The sequence below is a fragment of the Zingiber officinale genome, chromosome 1B, assembly GCF_018446385.1.
Source record: "Zingiber officinale cultivar Zhangliang chromosome 1B, Zo_v1.1, whole genome shotgun sequence".
Taxonomy (NCBI): Eukaryota; Viridiplantae; Streptophyta; class Magnoliopsida; order Zingiberales; family Zingiberaceae; genus Zingiber; species Zingiber officinale.
In genome coordinates, this window is record NC_055986.1 from 143,333,383 (window position 1) to 143,348,287 (window position 14,905).

General features: G+C 37.8%; 2 protein-coding genes across 2 annotated transcripts; one reads left to right on the plus strand and one right to left on the minus strand.

Moving 5' to 3' along the window:
- The first annotated feature begins 218 nt into the window (after positions 1–218).
- Positions 219–3,483, plus strand: LOC122006422 (receptor kinase-like protein Xa21). The gene is made up of 2 exons (XM_042561958.1): positions 219–2,573; positions 2,935–3,483. The coding sequence occupies exons 1-2, from the start codon at positions 329–331 to the stop codon at positions 3,324–3,326; spliced, it is 2,637 nt and encodes an 878-aa protein (XP_042417892.1). The 5' UTR covers positions 219–328; the 3' UTR covers positions 3,327–3,483.
- Positions 3,484–11,826: 8,343 nt separating this feature from the next.
- On the minus strand, positions 11,827–13,370 carry LOC121982994 (F-box/kelch-repeat protein At1g15670-like). The gene has a single exon (XM_042535990.1). It carries the CDS (start codon positions 13,114–13,116, stop codon positions 11,998–12,000), a length of 1,119 nt encoding a protein of 372 aa, XP_042391924.1. The 5' UTR covers positions 13,117–13,370; the 3' UTR covers positions 11,827–11,997.
- Between the last annotated feature and the right edge of the window lie 1,535 nt (positions 13,371–14,905).

Genomic DNA, 14,905 nt, shown 5'->3' on the forward strand with positions numbered 1-14,905 from the left:
GGCTGGAGATTTGCACCCACGGTGCAAAGGCTCACAGTGCAAAGGCTCTTCTTATTATTACTAAGTAAGGATGGAAGGACTTCATATATAAGCCCTTCCAAGCTTCTCCACTTAACAATGTGGGACTAAAAAACACTACAAAAATTACTTTTGAATTTAAAACAAAACTCAACACTTAGCAGGTCCAATATCTGCATCAATAGCCAACCTCACTTTTCTCGAGAAGCTCCATCTCCGTGAGAGCCAACTTAAAGGCCCCATTCCACAGGAGCTTGGCCTTCTTTCTCATCTTCAAAGTCTCGATCTGAGCATAAATTCTCTTGAAGATATGATCCCGTTCTCTCTGTTTCAGAATTGTTCTAATCTCCAAAACTTCAACCTGAGTGGCAATAGTTTGCATGGTACCATCCCAGGCAATCTTAGCAGCTGTTTAAACCTACAAATCATTAGATTGGATACACATATGTTTGAAGGAGAGATCCCAAGTGATGTCTACTCCCTCTCAAAGCTTCAGGAGCTCAACGTTTGGAATAACAGTCTCACTGGAAGAATTCCTCCTGAGATTGGGAACCTTTCAAGCTTGACAATACTTTCATTATCTGTCAACAAATTCAGAGGCCCAATTCCTTCTGAAATAGGTAACCTTTCATCCCTTGTTGAGCTTTACCTTTCAGGTAATCAACTTTCAGGTAACATCCCATCCAGTATCGGCAATCTTTGCAACCTAACTATACTCAATCTGCTTTCCAACAATCTCACCGGCACTATCCCACTAGAGATTGGGAATCTTGTCAATATGCAAGTTCTAATGCTGGCCGGAAACCATCTTTCTGGGATCATTCCTAACAACTTGGGCCGCTTGAAAAATCTAGACGGGCTAATTCTTAGCGGTAATCAGCTAGAAGCAACAAGTATTGCTGAGTGGAGTTTTATCGATGCTTTAAGCAACTGCACCCACCTTAGATTTTTGCAAGCTGACATCAATAATTTAGGTGGCATGTTCCCCAAATCCATAGGTAATTTGTCAAAAAATCTTGTAGTGCTTAGCTTCTATCAAAACCAAATTACTGGAAGCCTTCCTGTAGAAATTGGCAATCTTAACTTATCAGTAATTAATATGTGGTCCAACAGTCTAAGTGGTGCCATTCCTAAAGAACTGGGACGCATGAACAGGTTAGAAATAATAAACCTGAGTAGCAACTTTTTGGCTGGAGAAATCCCTACAGAAATTGGCAATCTTTCCAAATTGTTTAACATAGTCCTCGACACCAATAAATTGCATGGTCCAATACCGCTTAGCCTTGGAAACTGCCCGTTAACTATCTTAAGCCTTGCAGCCAACAACTTAAGTGGTAGTATACCAAAAGAAATCCTCTATATCCCCTCCCTCTCCATCATCTTCAATGTTTCAAACAATTTTTTGACAGGAACACTGCCTTTGGAAATTGGAAACTTGAGAAACATCAAAACCATAGATGTCTCAAATAACAGGCTGTCTGGTGGCTTGCCTAGCACAATCCTTGGATGTCAACTCCTGCAATATCTGTATATGCAAAATAACCTTTTCCAGGGATCAATTCCGCCGTCATTCAGTGAATTGAACGGCCTTCAAGTGTTGGACATTTCATGCAACAAATTAACTGGGCGCATCCCATTATTTAACACTATGTCTTTTCTTAATCTCTCCAACAACTATTTTGAAGGGGAAGTACCAGTAAGTGGGGTTTTCCAAAATTTTACTGCATTTTCCGTGTCAGGAAACAGTCAACTTTGTGGAGGCCTCCCAGAGCTCAGCTTGCCATCATGCACCCCGAGGAGAAAACGTGTGACCAAAATGTTAATTGTAGTCATTTCAGCATCGGGAGTGTGTTTTTGCATCATGCTTCTTATCTGTTTATTTGCAATTTGTCGTCCACATCAAAAATCGAGAGGATATTCTGAAATCAACTCGCACATCATGAAGCAATATAGGATGGTCACTTTTGCTGAGCTGTTCAGAGCCACAGAAGGATTCTTACCTGCCAATCTAATTGGCAAGGGAAGCTTTGGATCTGTATACAAAGGGAAGTTAAATTGGGAAAACCATGAGGAAATTGCAGTGAAGGTACTCAACCTCCAGCAAAAAGGGGCTTTAAAAAGCTTCATGTCCGAATGTGAAGCTTTAAGAAATATCAAGCATCGAAATTTCATCAAGATTTTAACATCATGTTCAAGTATTGACTTCCAAGAGAATGATTTCAAAGCTTTAGTGTTTGAATTTTTACCAAATGGCAGCCTGGAGAATTGGATCTATCCTAAAGCCAATGAGGGCACACTACAAAGGTTAAGTCTTAGCCAAAGACTGAACATAGCTATAGATGTGGCTTCAGCTTTAACATACCTCCATCATCATGGCGAGACCCCTATGATCCATTGTGATCTGAAACCAAGCAATGTCCTTTTGTATCATAACATGGTTGCACATGTGAGTGACTTTAGATTGTCCGAGTTTCTTGTCAAAACTACAAGTTCATCAAGCATGAGACAGACAAATTCAAGCACATTGAAAGGGACCATAGGGTATGTTGCTCCAGGTATTTCCTATTTCTTGGTTCTGAACTTCTAAGAATAATCTCAACAAAAGAACATGCTCCTAGTCAATACATTCTTATTCTGTTTATTTTATTTCTGTCATGAATAAAATCATTGGTATAGATCATCAATAATTATTTCATGGGAATTCAGTACTTAGTGGAGTTCTACAATGTTTGAGTTTGATCATATTCATGCTCCTCCAGATGAATTTGTTTTTAACATTCTATATTTTTCAAGATGCATATAATAGCTTGTGTTTCATGGCATCTTATTAAGACTCTTAAACTTTCAACTGAATCTCTTATTGTCCATCTAGTTTGATCTTTCAAATACTTGCTCACTGCTCTGTATACATTTCAGAATATGGTATGACCACTAAAGTTTCAGCTAAAGGGGATGTATACAGCTTTGGAATACTTCTACTGGAGATGTTTACTGGAAAGGGGCCTACTAGTGATGCCTTCAAAGATGCCTTCAAAGAAGGAATGAACCTCCACAAATTTGTTGAAATGGCACTTCCTACGCGAATTACTGAGATATTAGACCCATATCTCTTGATGGAAATAGAAGAAGCAGGTGGCGCTGATGTATCACCAAATGAATCAAAACTGAGAATGCTAGAGTGCTCTACTTCAGTACTTAGAGTTGGCATTTTGTGCTCAAAGGAATCACCAAAAGCTCGAATGCATATGGAAGATGCCATGAACGAATTAATCAGCATCAAGGATGCATTTCTGAGGTTGACTGTTTAAAGGAGTAGGCACGTAGCCTGAAAGTTGAATAATGGTTCCAAGAAAGTGGGGCCGTAAAGCTTGCAACATTCTATAAGCTATTATTCCAAGCATTAGATTTTCACCCATGAGGTGATTTTTTTTTAATATTCAATACATAGATTGAAGCAAAATTTAAGGCCAGAAAATTTCAAACCTTGGCTTACTGTGTTTCATCATTGTTTTTTGGAGAAAATTATTCTACCTATATTATTTGAATGATGTGATGCATTGTTAAAAGTCATCTGTTTTTGGGTAAATGAAGATCACATATCATGAAATAACTTTAGAGCTAAAGAGAAAACGTAACCTATCCAGATAGCATTGATATATAATTTGTTAAGAGATTGCATAGTCAAAGACTAAATCATTACGAAGAACCTTGGTTCATCATTTTTTAAACTTAATTAGTAGTGACATATTTCTTCATACTAAATTTATTTCTCCAAAATAATGTTTTTAAAATAGATCAATGAGCAAATTTGTCAAGTCATTGGGTCATGTGGTTTACTCTGTTATCAAAATACCCTCCTCAAATTAAAAATATAACGCATTTGTTATCTCCAAGGCACAAATTGGGTGACAAACACATTATATTTTGTGTTAAAGCCAAGAGAAAGTTTCCTGTGCCTTAAATTTTAGCAGTGAATTTGTGCCACCACAATGCTAAGCTTCAGAGTGTATCTATTTTACAAATTAGCTTGAGCCTTATAAATTCAACAAGAATATTTTTAAAAATTCTACAAGCCCATGCTATGGCTTGTATTGAAGCCAAAACCCTAAAAAATCCAAATCTTTCAAAAAATCAACTGCAAGCTCTTCACAAATCGACTTACTGCCACTTTGTTTGAAAATAGTATCAACTTTTATAATGCAAGTTGATTTGCAAAACAACTTGGCGTTAAATTTTGTGAGATCATATTTTTTTATTATTCTTGGTTTTTATGTCACAAGATGATGTCGCTATTAAGTATCGCTTACACCCAATCTATCTCCATCTACTCCTCTAAGCTTTGCAGTTCTCGCGTTCTTTAGATTAGAATCTCCTATGTAATCCTTCACTTGATCAACCCTTCTCTAATTTCTGACTTCAGATCCTCATTTGATTGTTCTAAAATCACTTCAAATTTGTGCATGAATTTGTAGATTGACTGCTCGATTATGTGACGATGTCTGGAAGAGGGAAGGGCGGTAAGGTGTTGGGCAAGGGCAGAGCGCCACTACAAAATGCTCCGTGACAATATCCAAGGCATCACTAAGCCGTCGATGTGGCGCCTGGCCAAGAGGGGCTATGTCAAGCACATTAGTGAGCTCATCTATGAGGAGACTCACGGAGACCTCAAGATCTTCCTCAAAAATGTGATCCATGATTTCGTGACCTACACGGAGCACACCCGGAGGAAGATTGTCAATGTCATGGATGTCGTCTATACGTTGAAGAGGCAAGGAAGGACTCTATATGATTTCGGTGTTTAATTAGGCATGCCTCTTCTCTATAGAGAGGAGCTAAATCAAATGTTATGAGAGCCGCAAGGGTAGGATGTTGTAATATGTTTTGAATATGATTATGTTTTTTTTCTCATATGAACAAGTGTCTCTGATGGAGTTCTCAGACGTTTGTAAACTACTTTAAATCCATGACTCAAAAAAAATATTTTTATATATATTGTTTTATGAATGACTTAAAATAGTTTTATGTTCACGACTGATTGAAATTAGCTCCAAATTTATAGTTTCATCAATGATTTCACCAATGGTTTCAAAATGCTTCTAAAACCATTACTTTTGAGAAGCCAAAATACTTGGCATCAGGATTATTTCAAAATTATTTCTATATTTAATGACTTTAAGAGTGGTTCACAATCGTTCTTAAATTCTTAGTTTTAGAAGTGGTTTGCAACCACTTGAATATTCATGATTTGTTGGAGCAGTTGAAAACTATTTCGAAATTGCTCTTATATCCAAAGCATGTAGGAGTGGTTTAAAATTGTTCTTATATTTAAATGGTTTTAAAGTAGTTTGAACTTCTTCTAAATTTATAGCTATAGAAGTTGTTTGAAATTGTTGTTATATGCACAACATGTACGATTGGTTTCAAACCTTACCTATAAAGAATAATAAGAGCGGTTTTCTAACTTATACCAACAGTTGTGAAAATCACTTGTATAGGATATAGGAGCGGTAACAAAAGGATTGTTTTTTGTAACCGGTGGTAAAAATGTAGGAGCAGTTGAAAACCACTCTTGGAAGTAAAAAAAATCACACCTATATCGGTGTTTTTTTGTAGTGGCGATTAGTAGTGGTGTGGTTACCATACCGCACATTATGGGCATCACACATCCAGTGAGCGTAGTGAACCAAGATATATTTCCATGACATCTCCAATGTAATTGGAGGAGTATGCCACTAAAATTGAAGTATTACCTCATATTAATGAATAAATACCTCAACCACCTCAGACACAAGTGTCTTTAAGGCGATCATAAGGGAACAGAGAACCATAAATTCTTGTGATTATGTTTACCTCTAAGAATATGATTTTGATATAGGATTGGAAAGTGATCCTACATCTTTTCAAGAAGTCAAATAAAACTCTAACCCAAAAGGTGGATTAAAGTCATGCATGAAGAGTTGAAGTCTATGACAGACAATGATGTTTGGGAACTTGTCGAATTGCCTGAAGAAAAGAAGCCCGTTGGTTGTAAATGAATATTTAAAACCAAGCAGGATTCAAGGGGCAATGTCAAAAAGTATAAGGCTCGTCTTGTTTCCAAGGGATTCACTCAGAAAGAAGACATTGATTACAAGGAGACTTTCTCACCCGTGTTGACGAAAGACTCTCTTAGGGTAATTATAACACTTGTAGCTCATTATGATTTAAAGCTACATCAAATGGACGTAAAGACTACATTCCTCAATGGAGACATAGAAGAGTCTATATATATGGTGCAACCAGAGAACTTTGAGTCTAAGGACTCAAAGCACCTAGTATGTAGATTAAAGAAATCCATTTATGGTTTAAAGCAGGTGTCCCATCAGTGGTACCAAAAATTTGATCAAGTGGTTATCTCATTTGGATTTAAAGAGAACCCCATTGATTAGTGCATATATATCAAGTTCAGTGTAAGCAAGTTTATTATACTTATCTTGCACGTGGACGATATATTGCTTGCGAGCAATAATATGAGTCTGTTGCATCAAACCAAGTCATTTCTATCTAGTAATTTTGAAATAAAAGATCTTGGTGAAGCATCCTTTGTTTTAGGTATACAGATCTATCGTGATCGTTCAAGAGGCATTCTTGGACTTTCACAATAGACCTATATTGAAAATGTGCTTATAAGGTATGGTATGCAAAACTATACACCCAGTGACACACCTGTGTCAAGAGGTGACAAGTTTAGCTTACATCAGTGTTCATGGCTTGAACTTGAAATAAAGGAGATGGAACAATTCTCATATACATCAATAGTGGGAAGTCTCATGTATGCACAAGTTTATACTCGACCAGATATAACATTTATAGTAGGGATGTTAGGTAGATATGTTTGTAACCCAGGATCATCACACTGGAAAGCGGCTAAGAGAGTGATGTGGTATTTGTAAAGAACAAAAGGACATATGCTCACATATCAAAGATCAGATCATCTGGAGGTGATTGAATATTAAGACTCCGATTTTGTTGGATGCTTGGATAGTAGGAGGTCCACTTCGGGCTATATTTTCATGCTTGCTGGAGGGGCTATATCTTGGAAGAGCATCAAGCATATGCTAGTAGTCACTTCTACAATGGAGGCAGAGTTGGTAGCATGCTACGAAGCATCCAATCATGGGATTTGATTGCGAAACTTCGTCACAACATTACAGATTATTGATGGCATTGACAGGCCACAAAGGATCTACTGTGATAATAAAGTCGCAGAACTTTATGCCAAGAACAACCATAGTTCGTCGAAGTCTAAGCACATCGATATCAAGTTTCTAGTGGTTAGACAGGTCACTAAGGATCTACTTTGATAATAAAGCCATAGAACGTTATGCCAAAAATAATCGTAATTCGTTGAAGTCTAAGCACACTGACATCAAGTTTCTAGTGGTTAAAGAAAGTGTTCAGAGTTGTCAGATCATGGTAGAGCACATCAATATAGATTTCATGTTGGCCGATCCGCTCACTAAAAGCCTGATGCCTAAGGTATTTTATACACATGTTGCGGATATCGAAGTCCTTCTTATGGAAGAAGAACTCATCTAGTGAGAGTCTGTATTTATATTTTATTGCTCTATATTTGATAATAAAGACAAATATTTTATTTTGATTATTGTACATACTTAAAGTTTAAAACATTAATCGGAATTTATATGTTTGTTTGACACTCTGACTGTGATATCATCATTTACTACTGTTGTTTAGCATTTGGTGTTTGTAAATATGATATAGATTCCTTTTAGAATCATAAAGTTAATCATGATTTACTATTGCAATTTAGCATAAAGTATTTTGTAAATATGATCTGACCTCTTTTGAGGTCATCTTAGGACCAGTTGAAAATTGACATGTACTGATCATATTTCATGTAATTTTCACTCTATACATCTACATCTTGATCTATATCGTTAATGATATTGGTATTGTGATTACTGTTGGAACTTTCTACGATCATATATAGTAGTTATGACCTCTTTAGTCCTATACCAATGAAGTTAATGGACCAGATTATTTACAGGAGTATTCTATACCCATAAAGTTTGATATCAACTAAAGTTTTACTTGTATTTCATATACAACTCACAAATAGTTCAAGTGAGAGATTGTTGGTTATTATCTCTAATTGGTGGACTTAATTGTAAGTTATGCATATAAGTACAAACTGAACCCATTAAAGTAATCTAAGTTAGGCTTATTGGGTTTCAATTGTTGGATGTAGACCTTGTATGTGTAGAACCTATAGTCCCGTATCTATTATTATCTATATGTTGATAACAGATGTTCAGTATATATATAGAGTTATAGTCTCGTATCTATTATTATCTATGGACTGATAATAGATATCCATTATATATAGGGTTAGTCTCCAAGGGTTTAGGGTGGAATTTTTGACAGAGCTTTTGGTTCCTCATTGACCTAAAGTTTTTCAGCGTTGTCACCCCTAAGCCTCTTAGAAGATCTTCCTTTTCTTTCCGCTACATCTTCCACAGGGATTATTTCTGGGCGACGCTAAAGACAAGGATGACTCTTCAATCAGATTTCTTGTCATATTTATTTATGTATATATTTTTCTTATGTCATATTTTCGATGAAACGAATATCCATGCTCGTATATTCTTATTTTTCCTATTCGAATTTTTATTTTGATTGTCTAAAATTCATGCGGCTTAGATTTTATAAGAACTATCACTCCACCCAATGGTACTACTACTACAGAAGAGCCCTAGAAAAGGGGCCATCTAAAGCAGATACAACTAAGTAGAAGGGCCAAAAAAATGCTCAGTCCAAGCTGATGTGGCTGAGAAGAGAAACCTCGGTGAAGCACCATCATCGTCCATGGCTAATGATGCTTTTCTTTCCCATAGGATATGATAGAAGACCCTATGTGTCTGTCATGTGCCTATTTATACGACCAAAATGTGCACCCTCATATCTTAGAGACTCAAAGTATACCCCCCATAAAATAAAATGTACACCTTATAATCTTGAACCATCGTGAATTATAAACCAAACCTTAATCGATGATTCTAAATCGTGAACTATAATAGCCTTTGAATCGTCGAATTGATGACTATTCTGAACCATTAATTCCGAACCGTGATCGGATCCAAGGGCGGAACTACACTAACACCTACCCAGGTTGTAGCTTGAGGGTCCAACGACGTTGAGAGGAAGACAAGCTCGAATTTACAGTAGAAGAAAGGGAAAACTTAGGAAGGCAGCCCAGGGATGATGGTGTCGGCATTGATGCTCATACTAAATATTAAGGGTTGTGAGAAATTTAAATTATGCTTTATAAACAGGATAACTAAATGTGGAAAAAAGGATCGATTGTTACCTTTTGAATAATGCCTTGAACACCCCTTAATATTGTTTAATGCTTTAGAGCCTTCTAAACACTCTAAACTTCTTCTATAAATGGTGTTATTATTTTTGAAGGGGTGTAAGCTCAAGGAATCTAAAGGTCACTATCTATAAGAAACTTATTACCATCATTGAGTCAATCATTAAGATTGTGGCAATTCATGACAAGATAATCATGCACTCAATAAAGATATGATATGCGGTAAGATTTTGATTAATTATGCACATTTAAATCTTATCACTTAATTAAGATAAAATATTGTGGATAATTAAAATTTTAACAAAATGTGTCTATGATTTGTAACCAAAATAAAATCTTTCCAACAGATATCTGTAATGGAAATCAACAATCTTGTTTAAAGTGCTAATGTTTGATGGAATAAAGTGAATATAGTCAATATTTAATTATGTTTCACAAACATGTGATAGATAATATAATAGTTCATAATTCTATATAAACATCTATAGATACATTGAGTTACCAAGTTGATAGTGGTCTGATTTTGCTTCTCAGCAAGGTTAATAAGTGTTCAAAACTTAACAAAAAGGAAATTATTAATTTTATGTAAAAGCAATTAGGTTAATTCAATTGATCAATCAATGGGTAGATGGATGCTGAAGAAGAAAGGGAAATCAACAACTATCTCAAGCAGCCCAACAGGAGAAGTGTGTTGTCTAGGAATCTTGCAACGGCAATGAAGGCTTACATTAATGCTTATCAAAGTATTGGTGGAAGGCACTGATGGCATACAAGATAACCAAGCCCATGGTGAAGGAGATTGTGGACATGGCATGCCAAGTTTGATGGCATAAATGTTCTTATCGATGACCTTGTGCCTATTAATAAGGTATCATTTCATTATTGTGACTTGTTTTAAGCACAATTGACAAAAAAATAGAACCTTGTGATAATTGTCAAAGACCTGTTAAATAACTTTGATCTGCATGTATGAATGTTTTTGTTGATTGTAGCATGAAAGTATAGTTTGTTGGATTTGTTCAACTTTCTTTGAAGCTTTGCTGTTTGTGTTGCACATGCCAACAGGCTGAGCATCTATTGAGAACCCTAGTTATTTCCTTCATTTCTCTCTGCTGTCATGCAAAGTTCAGTGCAAAGCCAGTTTAGCCAATTGACAATCACTTTTTATTCAATTAATTGTTAGATGGTTTCAGCTAAAGCATTAGTTAAAGGATGACGCAGATCATAAAGCAGCGGCAGTAGCAAGTATAAACCTACATTAGTTGGGTGATTGCAGTGCAATTAATGACTTGGAATTAATATATTTTCTGATGCAAACCGATACAAATAACTTCAAAACCTCGTCAAGAAGTAGAGTAGAGCTAGACCTAGCCTTAGTCCCCCAAAGAAAACTTTTTTTCATTTGCAGACATTAGAGTAGATGAAAGGTTATCAGAACCCGAGCTACCAACCTGAGTGGTTATCATAAATTTTCAAGGCTGGTAACCACTCGTGATTTATCTCCTCCGTGTTGACCTTGGGACGGGTTGACGGGGATGCTAGGAGCGAATGTATTCGTCTTTTGCCACCAATTATGCAATCAGTGGATCAAAGTTGATTATGTATTCTGTGTCACAGTGTGGTTAGTATATCAGTAACTGATTCTTAAATCAGAGCCAGAGAGAGTTGGCTCTAGAGTAGATTTATCCATCGTTTTAGATTTCTAAAGTAGAGGTGGTATCCTTACTGCTCTGTGGAGAGATGGCCAGAGGTAGAACCATAAATGATCATCGATAATGACTCAGCGCACTGGTCTGCCCCAAGAAGAAGAGGAAGTAGGTTCTGCTTCCAAGAGGTTTGCCCATGCTATGGACACGAATATGTTTGTGGACAACTTTAATGATTCCAACTGACATATAATCCGAAAGGTGTTTGTTTGCCTCCCCTGGTTGGCATATTCTTAGTCATGCAACTGTTGCGAACAATCAACAATCTTATGATAGATTTCTTGGAGGACTTTCACACTTGTTGTGTTTGCAATTTGTGTCACTGTCGAGTGTTCTTTGTGCTTACTTCAATCTACAAATCACAATTATGAATCACCTCCACTTTATTCACTCATAGGCTGTAATGGATCTACAACGAGGCTTATCTGTGTTAGCATGAAAAATGTGTGAAAAAGAATTTATCTTTGGCATCTCCATTAGCAGATAGAGATTCCTTCGGCCACAAGATGTCAAGCAATTCCAATGATCTACCAGCACAAACAAGCTTAGAAAAAGAAGATAGGATTTGGCTAATATGAAGAAATCAGAGCTTGCTCATATCCATTATTAAGTTGGCATTACTCTCGGATATTTGCAGTCTTAACTATCTGACAAGCTTGTTCTTTCCTCATCATTTCCTTTTGGCTTCTTTCTTTTTGCTGGACGATGGCCAATTGATCATTGTCATGAGATAATATTTAATCGTGTTGGTATTATATAGTTAAAAGTAGCAAAATCCGAACTCAAGATTGGTTAATATGCAAGTAAAATTCACATATTTCCTCCTCTTCACGAAGCTGTAACAGGAGCAAAACAAACAAACCTTGCTCCAACTCCAGTTTGGTGGTGAATTTTTAACTACACTAGAAAGCTGCAGGAAGCCTGGACACGGCCCGAGTACTTCCACGGCACGGCGACCTCGCGCCACGTCTTCGTCCCCTTCTCATCCTCACCGTCCATGTCCAAAACATACGCCACCAGAGCCCGGCGGTGGCCACCTGAGCACAGCACCATCAGCCCCCCTTCCCACGCCACCATCTGCAGTGTCGCCCTCACCTCCCGCGGCAGCTCCGCCACCCGCCGCCACCCCCCTCTGCTGCCTTCCTCAAACATCTCCACTTCCCTTCCCTCCCGGCACATGTAGATCTTCCCTTGCTCGGCCACCACGCAGATCCGCGGGCTCGCCGCCTCCTCCAGCGCAGGCTCCAGTTCCGCGGCCCACCGCCAGGCGGCCACGTCGAATGCCTCGGCGGTCCGCGAGAACTGACCCTGCGCCTCCGTGGGGTAGCCCCCGAGAACGCGAAAGGCGCCGCCGGCGAAGAACCCCTTGCACTCGTCGCGCGGCCGCGTCATGTCCGGCAGCTGCACCCACGCGTCCGCCGCCACGTCGTAGGCCAGGGCGGAGCGCAGCGCGTTCTTGCTTTCGTCGTGCCCGCCAGCCACGAACACCATCCACCGCCCCTCCGCCTCAGCGGCGGCGCTGGCAAAGAAGGACCGTCGCGGGCCCGGCATCCGCGCGCCGTGGCGCCAGACCCCGGACACAAGGTCGTAGACGTGGATCTCGTCGGTCGCAGCCCAGGTGCGAGGGTCCCACCCTCCGATCACCACCAGCTCTCTCCCGACGGCGGCCATCTGGCAGAAGAGAGGGAGGCCGTGTGGACGGCGGGGAATCATCGGGGGCGAGGTCCAGACGCCGGTGACCGGTTCAAACAGGGCCATGCGGTAAAGAAGAGGGGAAGGGAAGGAGTGCTTGCCGGCGGTGGAGACGGTGCGGTCGGGATCGGACTGGACGAGGGCGATGACAGGTCGAGCTAGGCCGGCAGCCTTGCGGAGGCGGTGGAAGGGCGGAGAGGCGACGTCGCGCTTCCAGTGCCTGCAGACGCCCTGGGCAGCGCGGAGGGCATCGAGTGGCAGTCGGATGAGGCACTCGCGGGCGACCTCCTCCGGAAGCCCTGGTATGAGCTCGCCCTCAACCATGGCAGACAACAGAGAAAAAAAATTCAATTCTTCGACACAGAAGAACTAGGCAACGACGAGAGAAAAAGATGAGGAAGAGTTTGATGTTTATAGGCGGAAGAATCAATCAAGAACCAGAGAACAAGAAATGGCGGCGACGGGAACAAGAAAAGTAGTGCCCACTGGAATCGAGCGCGATGACGATGACGAGGACGCTTAGGGTTCTTGTCCTCATTTCTATCCAATTGGCAATTTACAAATAACTCTTTTTTCCCTTCTCGCTCTTTTTCACGCTTCGCTTTAATTAACAAATAAAAAAAATCGGGTTGGATATTTAATCAGAAATCTTATTAATTGCCCAATTGGAGATCGAGTGGTAAAACAGGTACATCATCAAGTTCATCCTTTGTCAGCCTGTTCCAAGATTAAATTTATACGGAGAATGCAAATCATGATTACTGAAGAGGTAATTGGATTGGAGATAAGTTATATAGGATAAGGGATTTATGTCTCGAAAATCGATTCTTCAATAATAATAAACCTCGGGCCCCATTGGAGATCTAGAAACAATTGATGATAATGATTACGTTTTTTGTTTCAATGAAAATTGAAAGGTGTTCCTCTTTTTTAAACATATAAAAGAGACACTTTTTTAAAAATCATCAAGATTTTCTTTTTTTATAAAAAGAATGAACAGAAATTAAAGAACACCGTTCGTCAAAAATATATTTCAGTTTGAAGAAAATATATATCAAAAGATGCTCTATCATATTTTAATTTATTTCACCCAAAATATTTTTAACAGTTATGCCCGATAACATAACGTGTATGATTTTCATCATTTTACATAGTAGATAATAATTTTTAAATAAATTAATAAAAAATATATTGACATAATAATATTTTATGTATAATAATTTTAATTAATTTAGAGCAATTTTACTAGTTATGAGCTATAGCTATTAAAAATATATTGACATAAGTATATTTTTTTTAAATGAAAAATATAATAGAATATCCTTTATTTTTTAAAATAGAGTTTTTTTATGAAAATCAATCATTTTTTTTTTTGCAAAAAAAGACTCAAGAATGATTATGTGTAGAGTTTATCTACACATCATTTTATGGAGCGGACAGTGAGTGATAAGGAAATGAAGTGTGTTTGAGGTGTTTCAAAATCTAATAAATTTTTTAAAGGGAAAAAAATGTTTTTGGAATAAGGATAGAAGCAAGAATTTCGCTCAAAATTTATTTTGTTATAGTTTGACATGAATTTGACTCATGTAACACGGGCAAAGAAATAACAAGATATAACTTTAAAATTTAAATGTATACAAAGGTTTACTAATTTATATCATCTAATGTAATTATTAAACAAAAAAAATGAGAATTATGTTGATGCAATTTTATTTGAATCAAGGTTGACCAAGTTAATTAAGATCCAATTGACTCTAATTTAAATTTTGATATTTAACAATATATAAGAGAAAAGTTAAATAGATCAAAAGAGGTTGAGTTGTTCATGGTGAAATTATGATAACTAATATAAATTCTTGAATTAGTCATTTCTCTCAGGGAGATGGATACTATATAAATCTTAGAGTTATAAATATAGAGTCAAAGTTTGAACTGAAGATATGCTACGTATTTGATGACGAACATAAAATAACAAAAAAAACACATAATTAAAACTACTCATCCCTTCTAATTGGCACTGAGTCTTAACATATTGTTTTAATGTATTTTTTACTTGAACAAAGCATTTGCAAAGTTTGCCCCCATGTGCTACAAAATTCTTTTTTTATTGTGA